Source organism: Lepisosteus oculatus, chromosome 17 (assembly GCF_040954835.1).
Source record: "Lepisosteus oculatus isolate fLepOcu1 chromosome 17, fLepOcu1.hap2, whole genome shotgun sequence".
NCBI classification, from domain to species: domain Eukaryota; kingdom Metazoa; phylum Chordata; class Actinopteri; order Semionotiformes; family Lepisosteidae; genus Lepisosteus; species Lepisosteus oculatus.
Window position 1 is genome coordinate 11373166 of NC_090712.1, and position 19197 is coordinate 11392362.

General features: G+C 36.2%; 1 protein-coding gene across 3 annotated transcripts in view; it reads left to right on the plus strand.

Moving 5' to 3' along the window:
- Window positions 1-19197, plus strand: part of smoc2 (SPARC related modular calcium binding 2) — a 35841-nt gene that overhangs the window by 2586 nt on the left and 14058 nt on the right. For 2 of the 3 annotated variants that reach the window (XM_015363198.2, XM_015363200.2), the window contains exons 2-9: window positions 4286-4448; window positions 9808-9914; window positions 10810-10909; window positions 11373-11417; window positions 13093-13176; window positions 14573-14647; window positions 16329-16515; window positions 18755-18837. In XM_015363198.2, coding sequence (XP_015218684.1) covers window positions 4286-4448; window positions 9808-9914; window positions 10810-10909; window positions 11373-11417; window positions 13093-13176; window positions 14573-14647; window positions 16329-16515; window positions 18755-18837 — 844 coding nt within the window. The remainder of the gene's footprint in view (window positions 1-4285; window positions 4449-9807; window positions 9915-10809; window positions 10910-11372; window positions 11418-13092; window positions 13177-14572; window positions 14648-16328; window positions 16516-18754; window positions 18838-19197) is intronic. The other variant, XM_015363199.2, reaches the window with a different exon arrangement.

The window sequence follows — 19197 nt, forward strand, 5'->3', positions numbered from 1 at the left end:
TGGCCACTTATGCGAAGATGCGAAGTGTCCTATCATGTCAAATTAACACTAGTCCAGACAGATATGTAGTGCAGAATGTAGTGCTGTATAGCACACTGGTTGCCACACATGTAGTTTACAATACAGCAGTTCTGCAAACGGAACCATTGTGCGTTGCAAGTTGTAAACTTTATTTTTTGGAATGCATGGTGTCAAAGCATTGCTTTGATGATTTAGTACTGCCTGTAACAGTTGCCACCCCCTATCAACATTATTTATGTGATCCTTTAAAGGTCTTGACATCCAAATGGAAACCAATTGCTGCAGTTGTTAACCCAAGGTCAGAACTACTTTTTTTCACAGACAAGCCATGGAATGCTGGAAGCTGAAGAATATGTATCTCTAATGGAAACTGATGTTAATACCAGGAGAACTTTGTACATGTACTTAGTCACACAGTCCACTTCATAAAGTATAAACCACAAACTCTTTCCAGTAGTTAATAGTGCAGTTAGTAATTTGGTTTCATAGTGATAACGCTAAATGCAGTAGTGCGATGGCTTCTACAAATGTATAACTGTGGTAGTCATTAGGAGTGTCTGGGCTTCTGACACCTTAATGATGAGGTGTGTGTGTGACTACGAGTATTACAGAGAAAAGTGAATGTTGGTAAATTGATGGGAATCTACTTCAGTATTGGTGATTATTAGCAATGTCACCTTCATGGAGCCTTAGTTAATTTTCTTCTATATTAATTCAAATATACCAGTTGACAGAGTCAAAGTGCGTCAAAGTGCATCTGTTATGCACAAGCAAGATTTTGTGATATAAAAAAGTGAAGAAAATGTATTGTTTTATATATTATTCTGTGACACTGTGTCCTCCAAAGAGACTTTTTAGTTTAAGACGAGGACAAAACTCTTCAAATTGATCAAATAATTCCTGAATTCCCCTTGTTGTACTTTTCTACATATTTAAACTCCTTTTGACTGACTACCTAATGTAGGCTCTAGAGTCCATACCAGAAAAAATATGTTCAACTCACAAAATGTAACCTAAACATGCATAGATGATCAGTTTAAAATTTTCATTAAAATGTAACAGGAGGCATTTAACATTAGTTTCACCAAAAATAAATGAAATGCTGCACCTGCAAACTATTCACATGGTAACTAGCCTTTCTTTACGTTTTTCAAAGCAATTAAATGCTTTTCTATTTGATTGAGTTAATAGCTTGGTTAAAGCCTGTCAGAATCGTCCTTGAACCAAGCTGGAAATTAATGAATCACACAATCTGTGCAGGAAATTCATGGGGGGACAATTTCACACATCTTCATGGCAGCTCAGCTGGTGTCCTATTTAGAGATTAGCCCCTGTTCAATGCTCGCTCCTATGCACATCAAGACTTTTTTTCTTTGCTGTTGTGTAGAATTAAACAATATATACTCTGTTGGAGTTTTATATTGAAAAGATGGTCTTCGGTTCTGCAGCTGTCCAAAGATGGGATAACATTTTATTTGTTGAATATTAGGTTAAGTATAAAAAACCCTAAATGCCAGAAAATTCTGTTTTTTTCATAATTCCTATGTATTTCTGTACTGATTTTTAAAATGGTAAAGTTTACTTATACACTGCATTTTCAGAGCTCACATAAACCTCAGTCTTTATCTATTCATCGAATCAATACTTAATTTGTGAACATAACATAAACCAATGAAAACGCAAATTCTGACTTGTCAAGTGCACTTAAGTGCAAACACAGCCTTATTTCACAAAGCAGACTTGGGAAACCACCTGTTGTGTTTATTGCGATTTTAAAAAATTACATTTAATGTTATCAGATTTCTTTATATGACAGTTTATGTTTTCTTAAGGAAATCACGTGGCATACTGTATCAGTTCTAATTCATTTGTGCTTTCTGTCAGTATGAGCTTTGCATTTTAAATAAAAACACCAATTAACAACCTCTTACCATTTACAATAGTTCTTATCCTAGTGGAATTAACCTACACACCCATAAATTTGTTATAGAATATTTTTGAAAGCTCTGATTTTTATGATTGCTCTCATACATTTATTTCTATTTAAATTTGAAATCCTTCACTGTTTCTTGCACTTCTGTGCCACTTTCCCCCTTAACTCTCACAGTCCATAGGTCATTGTCCACTGGGACAGGATGGATACTGGAGGCTTTGGCAGTGGGACAAAATGATTATGATTTGAAATGATCTTGGCACAGTTAGACTGACCTCGGCTAAAGATTTTTTGACAGGTCTTTCATTCTGTCTTTTATTTGATGTGCAAACTGAGCTGTGAAGAAAAAGATGAGTGCACAGAGGTCACAGCTGCAGAGGAGAAATCCAAACCGCTTGTTGCCTGAGGAGGAAAAAGACAGGCGGTGACCCGAGACTGCATCGGGACAGGGGTGGAGGGACACAGCCTCTATCTACATCGACACTTCCCAATACAGCTCTTCCTGACCCCCAGTGTCTGATGGCTTTTGTTCCAGCTGAGCACTTGATTAATTAATTTGCCAACTAGGGTTTTTTGTCTTGTTTTCAATTCTAGAAGTTAAGTGACTTGAAAACTTCACCTTTTCAGGGGAGGCAAACAATTGAAAAGGTCTAATTAATCAGATTATTCGTTAAATTAAGGGCTGGATGGGTTGAACGTCTGTTAAATCTGTGAAGGAACAGGAACAAGCTGAAAGTTCTGCAGGGTCACACAGCAGTCAAAACAACACCATCATTGGGAATGGTTTTTGACTAGCAGAATGGCCTTTGACAAGAAAGATCTGATCATTTCTGATCACAAACATCCCAATATATGTTTAGTCAAATAGGAGAACATTTCTGCATTTGAGGAGGAAAAAGAACAAAAATAAATTTCTTGGGTGATAGCCATTAAAAAAACAAACCAAAAGAAGTTTAAAGAAAGAGGAATTCCCAAGGAAATTTACATTAACTGGTGGTGTGTTTGGGGACAGTAAATAGAAGACAGAAGAGATCCATCAACTATTCAATTTAAATACATGGAAAGTTGGTTAGAAGAAAAATGTAGAGGGATGTTCCTTGAATCACAACACTTTCTTTTCCTGAATGGCTTCCTTTCTCTGATATGTTCTAACCAGTTATTTCTTTCAAAGATTTAGGATGAAAGATAATAAGAAAGGCTGAGTTTTATGGCTCCAGGCTATCTGATTTTATACCTTTCCAGGTGCAGATATTGCCGTTTGTCTTAAAGTTCAATAGCCATTATTGACTTAAATACTGTTAATTTGTATATGTCAGAAAGAGCAAATTTGCCTGAATCTATCCATCTGGACTGGTGATATATCATGTTTGATCAGACCCTTTGTTTGTCTAGGATTGACTCGGCAATTCAATACAGTTTTTTAAAAACAAGATTTATTAGAAACAGGTTTTTCCTGGGAAAAGTGGTATGAAAACAGACAGCATGTTCCCCTGCATGATGACAGAGACTGAAGGGGTTTTAACACAAAATAACTTAACCCTACAATGCCCTGCATAGAAATGATGCTACTGTACATATATTGCATTTACTTCCAGAGCCCTGGGTGTTATGTTGGATGTTTTATTAAAAGGATAAACTTAACTCAGTGACTGTAATTTGTTTCAATAAGAAATAGATATTGTACATACTTCTGTTCCAGTCACTAGACCACAGTCTTAGGAAGTTACTGATTCATAGCCCACATTGAAAGAATTGTACTTTGTAAATAAAAGCTCTTATTTTGCTCCTCTATGAGCTTGACAAATGCCTGATATTTTTCAATAAAAATAAGTATTTTAAATTACTTTCAATTTCATTGTTGTTAAAAAATTCTCACATTATATTGAATGCACAGAAAAATTATGACATAGAATAACTTACTGTAGTAACATTATTCAACTGTGGTTTACTGTGGTTATATTAAGAAAAAGACATGCTACAGCATATGCTTAATTTGCTTCAGTTTATGTGGTTGTGGTTTCTACATTTATCTTACTAATAATTAAGTAATGAACCAATCAAAATGCCACTTGACTGCTTTATTGCTTTTGTTTAACAGCCAACAATGAGCGTATGTTTTGTGAACATCTCTTGCAGCCAGTACTCTGAAGGTGTCATTTACATCTCAGAACTGAAAAGACTGACAAGATTATATGCATTTCCCATTTGCAAGTTTCTTATTACATTGCCTTTCCTGTCACAAACTGCCAATGTTATTGCAGCACTGGGAAGTTGTTTGTTTACGGATCAAGATTTCTTGGAACTTATTTTAAATGCTTCTTGTTCTCCCAGTTTTTACGGGTGGACCAAGATAAGGAATGCAACCTGGAGTGCAGTGGTGGACCAAAGAAACCCCTGTGTGCCTCTGATGGGCGAACCTTCATGACTCGATGTGAGTTTCAGAGAGCCAAGTGTAGAGACCCCCAGCTAGAAGTCATTAAGGGACCCTGCAAAGGTGAGTTTTATTGTATCGGTCATGGACCATTTTCATTTTCTTGTAAGAAATGTGTGGTTATTTGCATTGTATTAAAAAGTGATCCATAAGAGCTTTTGTATTTGGAATCTTCTGTGTCTTAGTGAAATCTTAACAATTTCAAAGAGCCTCATATATACTATGCTTTTTCATTGCTTAGTTTATTTCTTAAAGATCCCCATTTTATCTCCATTATTTGGTACTTACGAATGGGCAGCATCAGAGCTCTAGGGTCAAGAGTTTGACACCTCCCCTGATGACTATACTTGTGTTCAGCATGAGTCGACTTTTGTTGATCCCCTTTGTTTCCACCTCCTAGGAACATGTTAACTATGTACAATAACTGATTATTATTTATTATTTTTACTGATAGTTTTTTGAAAATCCATATGAACCCATGTGAGAACTCACTTTCACAGACTGAAAACAACTACATTATTTAAAATGATCATCTCACGGGTGATCAAAAATTGTTCCTCTCATCAGGGTTTTTGTACTGAGTCTATATTTGTAGGAGGTAAATGCAATTTGGAATTGCAAGGAACGGTGATGGTCAGGGAATAGGAATCATTTGGCTTTGACAGAATTTTAAGCCTGCACTGAATACTTTAAGAAATATATTCAATTTCAAAAGCTGGTCCTTCTGGGACCATTATTATAGAGGTGCAAAAATGCAAAGTAAATTAATTTATATGTACTTTTTACTTCCATGTCAAATGTAAATTTAGAAACTTTGGCTAATTAATAATTCAATGAATTGCTTAGTACCTCAAATATGACATTTTGACAAGCTACAAATATACCACAAATTACATTTTAATACATCTGCAAGTACATTTGTCAGGTATTAAAAATGGTCCTCTACATTTGATATTAAAACCTCCCTAATATCACTTTTGTGGTACAGTTAACTACATTAAAACATGAAGCGCTATCAAAGACTGCTGTATCACTGCTGCTACCATTGTGGAAATGAGCCATTCAAGGCATTTCCAGGTGTCTTACAGTCACAAAGACAGACGTGTGGGGTCTACAGCAAACTTTCAGAACACAACTGATCTTACTGAGGTGGAGAATTAACCAACAAACAAAAACCACACTCTACACTGCCAAGTGCACAATACGTCTTTCATGAGTTCAGTAATGACAGACAGCAGCCCCACCCAAATACCTTGGATGGCTCTATTTCAGGGGTTTATAATGCCTGCCTGCCAGCTCGTGAGGAGCATGTCGAACCAACTGCTGCTGAGTTAATGTAGTGCAGATCACTTCTAATCCCCTCTTGTCCTGTCACTCCCCTGTGCATAATCAGCCAACGTACTGGGCTGTACAGGGATCATCCACAGTCCACAAACAGGGACTAGAAAACATTATTTTAAAAATGTTCAAGTTCAAGAAAATTTCGCTATCAGAATTTTAACGTGGAGCTTTCTCAGTAACACTAATCGTCTTACTCCAAAACAATTAATTGTACAGGAACTAAAAAGGAGTTGTGAGGTCTTGACTGTCTCTGATGTCATGTGATTTCAGCCATGGAAGATCACAAGATTGTGTTCTGTGAAGAAACAGTAAATTTTCACCCTTATATCAAAATTATATCAAGGGTATCTTTTAAGTGTTTATGTGCTGTAGGACGTTTTCCAATTGAAATTGGTCCTGGTCAGACTTTCTGTCTGATCCTGTTTCATACAGAAGGTGAATATTCCTAAAAATAGACGGTGTGTCCATATGGCCTCATTCAAACATCAGGACAAACTTTTACGTCTTTCCTAAAACCATCTTCAAGACAGGTCATGCAGAGTGGCACACTAAAAGTGACTAAAATTATGAGCAAGTGTCAAAACAAACAGTAGAAGTTACTAAGCAAATAAATAGAGTTGTCCAGGCATGACTACTGAGCAGACTGGAAAGTGCTTTGTGGTAATGGCTTGTAAAATTCAAAGGGCATTTGCAGAAGGGCTATAGAAGCCTAAGTTTTCTACTCAAGAAATTTTTCTTCTAAAAGTTAAATTTTTGGAAAAGAGAGAAGTGGTCATCTACATATTATCTAAATTTTTTTTTCATTTCATGAGTTTGCACTATTGTGTTGCCCTGACAAAATATATTTAGTGTATGTTAAAATATAGACTGAGATTTTTATGTTTCTGTGAATAAAACTCTCCAATAATCAACATTTCAATTGGAATTTACGAATAAAGAAAAAAAGAAAGATTACCTCTTGGGTTATTAGTGGTTAAATGATACAACAATCTCATCCAGCCATTTCTTGGAAGAAACCATTGTAGAATCTGCATCAACTACTAGCCAGGTTGCTGGCCCCAGTCTTTTATGAATAACCACACAACTGTTAAGAACTAAAGTGCAAGAGTACAGTTTCAACATCAGTCATATTTACGGCGCTATCAGTATCAATGAATCTAGAAAAACAGATTTTTTTTTCCAAACTTGGTGCCATTCCATTAACTTAATCTTGCTCATTTCTGCTCTCCCTATTTCTACACATGCATATGTGTATATCTGTGTGTATACACGTGTAGGCTTTGCATGTCCCAGTGTTTTTAAATGGTTGATCAAGTAAAATACTACAGTGTGTCCCAGCACCGCAGAGGAAGAACATTAAACTATGCTAAGAATTCCACATGAAAACTGTATTGTTGATGGATTACAAAAGAGCCAGATCAGTAACTGTAGGACAGAACAATGCTTTGTGAAAAAAGAAAAAAAATCCTTTCCACATATTTGCATTCTTTTGGTAAGTCTATGTTAACTGTTTAATATGATTCTGTTCTCCAGGGATGAGAATGGTATATCTTTTTATTTGATTTACTTGATTTACTCACATGTATGCACTGTATGTGTTATAAAGGTTGCTTATTTATGGCCAGAGTGAAGAATTTGAGTAGTAGAAAACATACCTGAAAAAAGTTCAGTTTAATGCTTCTTAAAAGTTCTCCTTGCTTTTATATTTACAAACACGCTTGTATTACTAGGAAACAGTAAAATTGAAATATGATTTTAGTGACAGAAGTGAAGAAATATTTACAAATGTGCACTACTGTCAAGTTACAATTGTCAGGCAGGCAGGAAGTACGTCTGTTCAAAATAAGTCTTTCTGTGGTGAGTTTTGTTTACGTAAAAAGCTGCAAAAATGCACAAAATAACACATAAGCAAGCCTGACTCTCAGTTCCATTCTTACTTGTGATTTTAAGAGTATCTATAAAAGTCACAGTGTCATTGACTCTGGAAAATTCCCCATAAAAACAAACATGAACACACAATAAAAACTCAGCTATGGTTAAAAAATAATTTATTTCAAAGGAAAATGTTTACTAAGAATTATTTTGAATTTCAAATTTTTTTTAATTGTATGTTCTTTAATTTTGTTTTAATTGCCTGCTAATAGTTAATAATGTATAGTAAAATGTAACACACAAACAAAAGAGACTCTTTCAATAAGACATAAATCTTAAAGAACCAAGTTATTATTGACTAGATGTTGTATATCTTCCGATTTTTTTACACTGCATATTCGTTGTTTACTGGAAAGGCCCCCAGCAGTGAGCAATATGTTTCCAATATGACCATTTCAATTTGGTTACAGAAGCCTTTCATTTTCACATTTCCAAATGTCATTGCAGTTCAATGCAAAGAGTAACTGCTGTGCCATGCATTCTCTACCAAATGATGTTTATGAAAAATATAATACATGCATTGAGTTTCTTTGAGAATTCTTCTTGTGTTTTTCAGAGAATTCTTTGAGTTGTTAATTTAAAGGGGAAAGAAATGCCACAGAAATTCCTGACTTTATTCTCTGTTGGTTATTTATTTCTTTTCAAGGCTTTTGGGTATCAATAAATAAATAAAAAGCACTTTAGCAATCCATATTTTGCCCCAATATATTGTTACGATTCTCTGGATTACAAGCCAGATTCATCTGAAAAATGTGTCTGTTACCCATGTTATTCATTTCTCTCCTCTCTTTTTCTTCTTGGAGTATCGTGTGGCATTTATGATTGGTCTTCTATTCAGTTTAGTCTTATTATGAGAAAATTACCATCATTGGTTTTACATAATAGGCAGAGTGAAAAAGAGGAGCAGAGCTTTGAGAAAATCCACAATGTTGTCAAAATCGATCAGAATTCATGTGTTATGTTTGGTGAAAAATGATGCCCTTGTCAGAAAGCAAGGTCAGAGCTTTCACAGATCCCTTGTTGTATTACAGATGGAGGAAGATGCTTTGGACAGCCTATGCCCAGTTACGCCTCTGCAGTTTATCACCCAGTTAATACAATGAGTTATTCTTTTAAATAATGAATAATAGATCAAGGAAAAATGTCCTTGGTAGAAAAGTTAGATTTCATGCCTTCATAAAGCACCATAGCAACAACTGCACACCCAGACGTCTGCTGGGACTTGCATGTATTAGCCCTGAGAATTCCAGCTAAGAAGCTATGAAGAAAAGGAATAAAAGTTTCATTGTGTATCACAGGCTGCTAATCCAATAGCTGACTTTTGAGTCCATACAAGTTCCTGGAAAATGGGAGTTTTGCAGACCTTCAAAAAAATTAATTGCAACTGTTCTGGTTGAAAGCATACAGAGGACTTATGTCAGCTGATCATTGAGGCACAAAGCCTGCAGATCCCGAGCAGGAATCACATTTGTTTTCTATAAGTTAGATGATTCAACTTTGTGTCAGTTTTTCCAGCTGGGGCTTGAGAATGGGGTCACTTTCATTTTCCACCAAAGCTAACTGTCCTCTCCTGCATCAGTAAGAGAAGTGCAGCAGTCATAATAATGATTAGGATTTTCATTATGATAACATAATACAACAACAATAACAATACAATGCTTACCCATTATTGGGCACTGACTAAGACTTCATTAAAAGAAAATGTAACTTTACTACATTTTGGTACTTATGAAAAAGCACAGATGTTATTTCAACATTATTTGGAATTGTATTCAATATAACTGCTTTTATGTCTTTAAATATTTAAAAATAATGGGGAGGAAGGAAGATTTCTGCTGTCTGAGAATTGTTGTTCTCACCTGAACTTTGATAAAACCTAGATTATTTCTTTGCAGGGTGTATTTTGTGCATGTCTGATTTCTTGGTTGCTTCTGCATGCAGTACGGAACAAGTATATCTTAATTGTTTAACCACTTGGCAGTTGATGTCATGCTGGTTAGTAGTCAGCTGTTCTAATAAGAATAGTATGTTGGTTGTTTTCCCAGTCCACGAATGATAACCACTTCCGAAACATCTTGAATTATTCCCTCCTTTCATAAAATATAAACAGAATATTCTTCCTATAAATCTCTTTTTATATCTTTTTTAGATACTTCCAGATGTGTGGCAGAAAAAAAATACACAGAACAGCAAGCAAAGAAGGTTTTTCCTCAAGTTTTTGTTCCAGTGTGCAACCCAGATGGCACATACAGTGAGGTATTCACCTGCAGACACAGTAATGGGATCCAGAGTTGTTCATCATTTCTTACTCCTAGTTAGAATCTTCTCATGCGTTCTGGACATGTTCATTTAATCAAATACAGGGTTTTGATTGTCACCCACTACGTGAGATCCTCACTACAAATTGCATTAAACCAGTCAGTACCAGATATTTCGGTATGTCTTCCTATGGCAAGCGAACTGAAAAATAATAGTAACTGATACTTTCTTTTATGGTTGAATGCAGTAAAAAATAGACACAATCTAGATTTGTACACTTTCATCACTTTATGTAATGTAGGTAAGAACCCAAACTAAGATAAACTAGTATATGTAAACACACTAAAAACACATATAATGATGTTATTTTATAGTGCAATTATGCTTTCAGTGCAGTGTGGTTATGGAGAAGGTTTTAGGTACAACAGAGTCATGGCCAAGGTCTGGACCCAATAAACATTTCACCGATCTGCCAGGACTTCATGGTGGATTTGAGTTTGCTAGAGGCCTCTTCCTTTTGCTTAGAGGAAAGCAATAGGTTTGTAATTTGTGATTGAGAGTGGGTCAAAGTTTTGATTTGGTCCTGCTTCAAGTCTTTAAATGAAATGACAAACTAGATCAGAGTTTGAAAGGCTTTTTGTTATTCCTGAGGGAATAGCAAAAATATCACTGGGTGAAAAATGACTGGTATAACACAAAATCATTTAAAATTGTTATATGAGCTTTAACACTGAATTTAGTTTGTACAATGGGCTAAACTTTACTAAGCTGTATGTGAATTATTCGTTTAATGCCACAAGATGCTAAATCCTTTTTTAAATTTTGTGTAAAGCAGAGGAATGTGACTGTATTCTAGCATTTGGTTATCTAAAGCTGTGTTGTGCTGTTTCAGGTGCAGTGCCATAGCTACACAGGGTACTGTTGGTGTGTCACTCCAAATGGGAGGCCCATCAGCGGATCAGCTGTAGCTAATAAAAAACCCAGATGCCAAGGTAGTACGGAAGTGTAACATGGAGTATTGGGTTAACTGGTACTGATTTATTACCAAGACGAATTATTGTGGGGATTAATAACATATGTAAATGAAGTAGAATTTGTTCAAAAATAAGCAATTGAATATTGAGACCTTTTAAGTAATATGCAAGAAATCTAGAGATTTTATTTTTTTTAATCAATAGCAATTGTCATGTACTGTAGGTTCATTATATTTATCTACAGTACATTGGTATTGAAAAATAAAATGTTTCCAAAATTGCGATGTCTTAAAAATAAAATATGAAAAATAATGTATGTCTACATACAGAAAAAGGGGAAAGAAAAAAAAAGAAGTATCGTTACAGATAAATGAATATGTGAGCAAGAGCAAATTCTTTGCCATTAGAATTTTTTTATTGAACTTTACGGCAACAAATGCTTTTATCAGGGTTATTTAAATACAATAACATTATTTTTTAGGATCAAAACAAGAGAAGGTATCACAAAAAGAACCAGGAAAAGCAGGTAAATATTTTAAAAAATCGTCATGGCCATTTCTGCTTTTGTAGCGCTCATAAATTTCTGATTGTCAACAGGAAGTAATATTAATGGCCTTTTCTAATTCTCACTTTCGTGTTGTAAACGTTTAAAATAACTAATATTTCTATCCTTCATTACCCTTTTTCTGAGATACATGTACATGACACGTGTATAAAATAAGATTCAGTCTGGGCAGTAAATTGAGTAAAATAATAGCCAGTGACAGAACAATGTAACTACTACAGAAAACCTGAATGTCTGCACTCACACTGAAGCTCTGTTCAGTGAATTTTTTCATTTCTCCTTGAGGGAACAGTCTGTCTCAATAAGAAGGATTTATTTGGTTCAGATAATTATCTGTAAACTCATGCATATTTCAAAGTCTGGATTTCTTTCTATTCTCATGTCTTTAAAATTAACCTTGGCTCATTTTTGATGCCCTATTTTTCTTTCAAGCACAGGTATCTCCTGGGAATGTCTGGTGTAAACCTAACTAACAGAGGCGTTGTTCTCTCGGTTTATAAGAAAGAGACTATTATTAGCTTATGGAGTGAACATATCAATTAATTAATGGGTTAATTAACTTCATTTGTATAGTTCTTTTCATCTTAAAAGATACCCAAAGTGCTTTATATACAGGACGCGACCCACTTCTTCCACCACTGAAATGTACAGTAGCTCCCAATTGGGTGATGTATAGCAGTGATGATGTTTATACCTACTGTACAGTACTTTTCATTTGTGGAAGACAGTCAGCAAAATAGCTCTGTCATTGTTTCCATTGACAGAAGCAACAACCCTGTCTTTAATTTACTTATGGAAATAGTTCAAAAGCAAAATTAGTAACAGGGCAAACAAGCATGAAATAAGGCAAAGCGATAACAAGTGAACCATGTATTGTGACCTGTATTTAAAGGTTTGGTTGTCATCTCTCAAAACCAAAAATTTTCCTTCTTTAAGTTTTGATTTACTTGCTTTCCCCCCTCCTTTTTGTTTTCATGCATTTGGGTCATATCATTCATTCACTTCCAGACTGCTGCTAACAAAGGAAAGACTGTTAGCATTTTAATTATCATATTCTACTGTCGTTTTCCCCTTTATTTCAGAGGAACTAGGATCTGTTTTCAGACTTTGTTGTTAGACTGTTTTTTTTCCTGCCTAGGTATGTCTTTTCTTCTAATTCCTGGGATTCTTATGTTTATGACTCATCAATCTTACCTTTGCTGTCTCCCCCTTAGTTTTCTAGTTGCTGGAGTTGTGAGGTGTCTAAAGCTGTGCTCTGAGAGGTGGTTAATGTATTTACTCATTAATGAGTAATACAAATTATTACACATTTCCTTCACTTGTTTACAGACCACAAATGCTGTTTCCCAACACAAGAAGCATGTAATACTTGTACTGTTTTTTTCTCAGTCTTTCCTTCCCTCCTCTACCCATTGTTGATCATTGACAGTATCTCTGCTCTCTTGACTTTTTCGTAGGTCTCCCTCTCCTTCTTTGGCTGACCCATCACTCCCCCTCCCCCTTTCTTTCTAGGTCCCTTCCTGATCAGCCCAACCCCCACTGCTCTCTCTGTATTTTTCCTATTGGCCGGGCTATGTGCAAATCATGAGCTACTGACAAATGTAGAGTGATATCTAGCTTACTCTCATAATTGTAGTCTCCTTGCAAATCTTATCCATTCTAAATTCAGATGAGCCTGCAGGAGGAGTAGTGGAGCCACCACCACCCACAGATGAAGAAGGTGAGATCGTCCCTTCATTCTAAAGAAAAACATTATATTATATTAAAACTACAAGCAGAAGTCTTTATGTGGAGCAACTCATTTATATTCACTTCCTTTCCAATTAAATGGCTGTGATTCCCGAGGTGATATATCTCATAACTTCTCTGCTCTGCTTGATTGTCATCTCAACAATCCATTTCGAGTTTTATATAGACTCCTTTTCATAGTAAGCCAAGCCTTAAAGATGGATTTACCATTAATGTAAAAAGTTTATAAATCAAAAGAGTTGTTATAAAGTAAGCTTCATATACTGTACAGTCCTACAATCAAGTACCCATGACTTATTCACATTCCAATAATAATTAGTTCTGACACAGAACATTAGAAAACAGACTTCTAATATTCTGCTTTGTGTACTATATATAATCCTTGAGAAATATATATTTACTTATGTGTCACTGGTCGAAAATAACCATTTTGTGCTAATAAGGGGGAAACACAGCAACAGAATTAATTTGATCAAGCAGAATTCATATTTATCATCTTGTAATTCATTATGTTTATAATGTTAAAAAAATAAAAAGGCCACAACAACAAGATTCAAGACTCTAGTATCCATGTCTTTGGAAAGGTCACATATATAGAGGAAGCCTAGAAATTTATAATAAATGAGAAGCAAGGCTAAAAAAATAAACTATGCAAAGAAATCACCCCTGGCCAGAAAGAGCAGTTGCAAAAATAATGTCAGCTGAATGTTAAGAAAAGCAGCAGGTGTGTTGCTCCATTTACCTGCTGGTGCCTGTTGTAGGACTGAAAAGAGGGCCAGGTGAGAAGACAGAAGTGAAAGAAAGGGAAAACAGATGTGTCATCAATGCAGATTTTAACAAGGAGATGTTTGGGGCTTCTCTTACAGTAGCAGAGAGTTTCAAAGTGATAGTGTCATAAAACCGAAAGAGTACTTTCCAAGGGCAGCTGTCAAAAGTATAAGTTGCAAACATGCTAGAAGCAGAGCATCAGTTATCACGTAAGAACACAGGGAGTATGCTGATTGGAGAGGTTACCACTCCTAGTGTTGTGGAGGGGCTTGATAGGTTAGGAGAAAAGTCTTCAAAGTAATTCAAAACTAGGCTTGAAGCCTTGCTGGTCAAACCATGTGTGCAGTAGCATGTTCGTACCACTTTGTGCCATAGGAATTCTCTCAGATATGTTTTTTTATCTGCTAGCTTGCTGATTGAAACTTGAAGGGAGTCCAGTATGAATGGTGCAGTAGTCCAGGAAATAGGAGTCAAAGGCAAGAAAGTGTTTCAGACTCTACGGAGAGGGAGGTGTATGTTTATCATGACAAAATATTTTTGATTAGATAAAATGAACAGTGAAACATGTGGCTAAATTCTGGAATATCTTTTTGTTTTAGATTTAATATCTCAATATCCGACTCTCTGGACTGAACAAGTGAGAAGCAGACAGACCAACAGAACTAGATCTCAAGGTATTGTATCTATTTTAAGAGTACAAGGTACAGGAGGTTACAAAAGCTCAAATCAGGGGAGAAAATCATTAAACTTCCACTTCATTCCCCTATCTGACAAAACATTCATTTCACATAGACTACAGTGCGTGACCTTAAGTGTACGCCTAATGTCTGCCAGTGAACCAAGGGTCAGGAGAACTCAGAACAGAATTTGTCTTGAAATAGTTTGATTAAAATGTCTTACTTGTTCTGGCAGCACTAAATTCCCTGGAATGAGAATGTGAATATCTTCACAAGATGCCTTATTAGGCTGCTTGTTTATGGATATGCTGATTCAGTTATCAGTCGAAGATATTTTTTTAACTATGTTGCCAAAGCGAATGCATTAGATTTCCCTATCACTACCCTGCTGACTCACAAGTAAACAAGCAGTGCTGTGAAACACTGGGCAGAGCCACACTGGCCACTGCTGACAAAGACATCAGACTTTTAAATGTTTATTTTACCTTGGCACCCGAAGCACTGAAAAGACATTAGCTTCTTATTTTTTCTAAATATTTCAGTGGAGCAGATAACAGAGTTGGCAATTATTACATGATTGGGAACTTTTGTTTAAATGTTTGGTGAGTGTTTAAAAGACTGGGGTGAAAGGGCACAGAAATGCAGTATTTTCTTGAACTTCTGTGTTTCACAAAATCAGGCTTAAGAGTTTTTTTGTACTCCCTTAAATGTGAAACTTATTTTGTTCATATTATTGTCCTCAGAAAAAGAATACAAACATGACAGAACTGGCTGGACTTAGTTAAACTCATTTGCTGATTAAGACTCTTCAGTGCCATCTTGTTTAGCCTATTGTTAATACACAGTCTTGTATGTTGTTAAAAAATCTTAACAAATAAAATAAATTTTCTGGTCTTTATGGAAGACATATTATGTGTTCTTCAATAGCTGTAATAGTATAATAAACTAACCAGCTCCATTTGAAGGTCTGGGTTTGCTTTGCCAACCAAAAGCATGAAACTGTGATGCAGCCCAGAATGAAGGGAAATTAGCAAGGTCCCGAGGAGAATACAGGAAAAGTTTCCCAGGAAAAGTCTGCCAGTGTTATTTGTTTCGACACATATACAATACTTGTTTATCTTTTGTTCTTTTAGCCATGCAAGAGAAAAATAATTTATTCCACAAACTCTAAAGGAGTGAAAATTATGATGTAAAGACGGACTGACATGTTTAATAAATAATTCGACAGCACTGAGAAAATCCATTTAACAAAGCAGATATGATTACAATTTTCCCATTAGCAATGGGGTACCAGTTTTGTGTTGTATTAGTATTTTTATATATAATCAAGACTGTTGTGAGAAATGTCAAAAACTGAAATTGCTGTTTTTTTTAATAAAAATACCATTGTTGCTAACTCCTTTAATCACAATTGATGAATAACCATATAATCCCATTAGCATAACTATTTCATTTAAAATTGAGAACAGGAGGCATTTTTTTGTACTCAAAAAGATTGTGGGGATCTGGAACAAGTTATCAGCCATGTTGTTGGAGCCAGTGCCAATTGGTTCTTTCAAGAAATGGCTGGATGAGAGATTCTCCCATCTCTGTGCCTCAAAGCTCTGTATCACCTTGGATAGCTTTATAATACCGTGAAATTGTAGTTCTGCTAGTTTGTTAATGATTTCCTCTGCAGCCTCTTCCTGTGATCAGGAGCACCAGTCCGCACAGGAGGAAGCAAGGCAGAACAAGAATGAAGCCATCTTTATTCCTGAGTGTGCCAGCGGGGGTCTGTACAAACCTGTGCAGTGTCACCCCTCTACGGGGTACTGCTGGTGTGTGCTCGTGGACACAGGACGTCCCATCCCTGGTACATCCACAAGGTAGGTTTGCACCCTTTGACAAGCTGCCCACTTCCTCTGTTGCCCTTATGGCTTACTGTCGGTTTCTCTGTCACTGGTTTCGACACATAAATCATAGTGCTCTAAAGGGGAGATTAGTTCATCAGTGTATGAATTCCCAAGCAGCCTGCCTTCAATAATATAAAGTTCAAATGTAGCTATGAATCATGCAGAGGCATGTATGAGAGTTCTCAGGAAGATTTAATCCCCCTGGAGCTTTGTGGTATATTTCACACAAAGCATCCCGCAGTCAGATGTTGTTTTCTGCCTGCACAGCAGGAGTAGTTGTGTTGCAGATACTGCAGTTCCCTGCTAGACACACGGGAGTCTCTTTGCTCTCTCTAGCCTTGGCCTTATCTGTGTCTAGGACAGGTGAAAGGATTTCTGAAAAGTTTAAAACTGTACAATTAATGTTACATTTCTTTTTATATTACTTCTCTTTATGTTGCAGGACAAAACACCTTTTCTGGTGTATGTGTTATGTTCTTATTCTTTCTCTCACAGTGCTGAGCTCTTAAAAAATAGCTCTGTCTTCATCCGGCTGTAATATTTCTACAATCACTTCCCACGGCAACTTACATTACACACTGTAGATTCCAGTGAGAGAAACAGCCTTGAATTTCCTTTAACGTTATACAGTAACTGCACCACAAACTTTTCAAATAAACCTTGAGAATTGTTATATAATTGTGTAATAGCTCTGGTGGCTACTCCCAGTCCTTGAAGAGATTCTTTTTATTGTTTTTCAATCTTGAAAATTAAGATAGAGATTCTTGATGGGCCTACAGGTGCGTGACTAATTTATAAACTGCAGCATTAGTAGCAGTATGAGCTTGTCCAGAGATAATAAGTTAACAAGGTAGTTCATAGTGGTTCACTGCCTAGAAGGTTTAGGAAATGAGAAAATGTGTGGGGAACAAGAATTAATGAGTGAAAGAAATGTAAAGTGGGGTATCAGATTAATCGAGCAACAGGCAGGATGCCAGACTCCACATTAGTGCGTGTAGCATGGAGATTTCCCTTTCACTTGTTTTCTTGGCTGATTCAAGAGGTCACCCATCAGCTATCAGAATCCAATGCATTTCAGCCTCGCCATCAAAGCAGCTTCTATCCTGGTCTCCAGAGGGGTGCCTTTCTCACTCCTGGAGCTTAATGAGTACCAGCATGAAGTTTCATCACATATCAGATGGCCTTTCAGCCAGAAGGGTCTGGCGTTTGCTCAGAGTGGATTTTAACAAAAACAAAATCTCACCAAAACACCATATAGAAACTCACTATTCTACATATATCATACACCACTTATAGAGGTTTTATAATTAATGTAAAATATCAATAGTATTCATGCCAAGAATTGTATACCATAAACACACATATTGAGATCAAAGCAAAGATTGTTAAATTCATTTTCCCCAATTCTCTTGATTAAGAAGTGACGTCAGTTCCACATTCAGTGCTTTAATTTAAAAGGGCAAATATAGCCAGACAGGGAAGGGAATAAAAGCAAAGAATGACTTTAACAATCTCAAAATATGCATGCGTATCAAACATGCATCTGAAATAAGTTGCACTTTTCTATATAATTTTTCTACAGATTTTTTAAATGTACTTTTCTAAAAAACTATAACTATATTTATTATCTATTTGAGTAGTTTGGTCAAACCCTAATTAAGGTGAAGAAGAGGGATGAGTTGAATAGTGATCTTTACTGGCGTAAATCACAGGGTTGAGGAGGAGAACCACATGTCTGCAAGGATGGGGCAGCTAAAGTCCTCCTCCCTTTTAATGAAGGATGAGACAGAAGGCTGCTGCAAGGGCAAATATGGGGTGTGCAAACTTGCAAGTGAGCAGGCAAGAAGAGTGATACTTATACAAAGGTAGGCTGAATTGGGTGAGATTAGGGATTGACCTTCTCAAAACCTTTGTTTTATGCTGCATACAGTGAAGACACTGAAATCCAGACTACAGAAAAAAAATCCTTCCATTCCACGCATTAAGAATGGTTTTCTACATTCACGGTGTTATATGCTCCCTGTCTTTTTGAAAATAAACACAAAAAGGATTCATATTGCAAATTCAGCTAAAGTTCATTCAAATATGTCATCTTTTTCTGAGGCATTATTTTTTAAAACAAAGCTGAATTTGTTGGGGAAGTTAGAAGCAGGTGAGTAAAAGCTTTGAAATAGCTTCCTAGACACTCCTTATATGCTTGCGTATCTTGTAGGTATGAGCAGCCCAAATGTGATGGGAATGCAAGAGCCAATCCTACAAAACCAAAAGACCTCTTCAAGACCAGGCATCTCCAAGGTCAGTGCAAAGGACTGTGCTCAAGTACAGGAGCGCAGCACCCATCTTTGAGACAGAAATAAATAAATAGAAAGAGTGTGTGCACTTGTGTGTGTGAGAGAGAGAAAGGAGAAGGGAAGACTTTACAGAGTTAAAGTGGTGTTCTTCTTATCCATGACACACAGAATACTTGATCCTAACTGTACTGCACACAACAGCTTACTGTTTAGTGCGTTTCGCACATGGCCATATTAATGCTGTTATCTGTTAACTGGAACATTAATATTCCTTGGCTTCCTCCACAAAAATAATGGGAGAACATCCATCAATAGTGATAAGCAGGCTCAGCTCAATGTGCACTTTCTGTTTACATGATTAGAA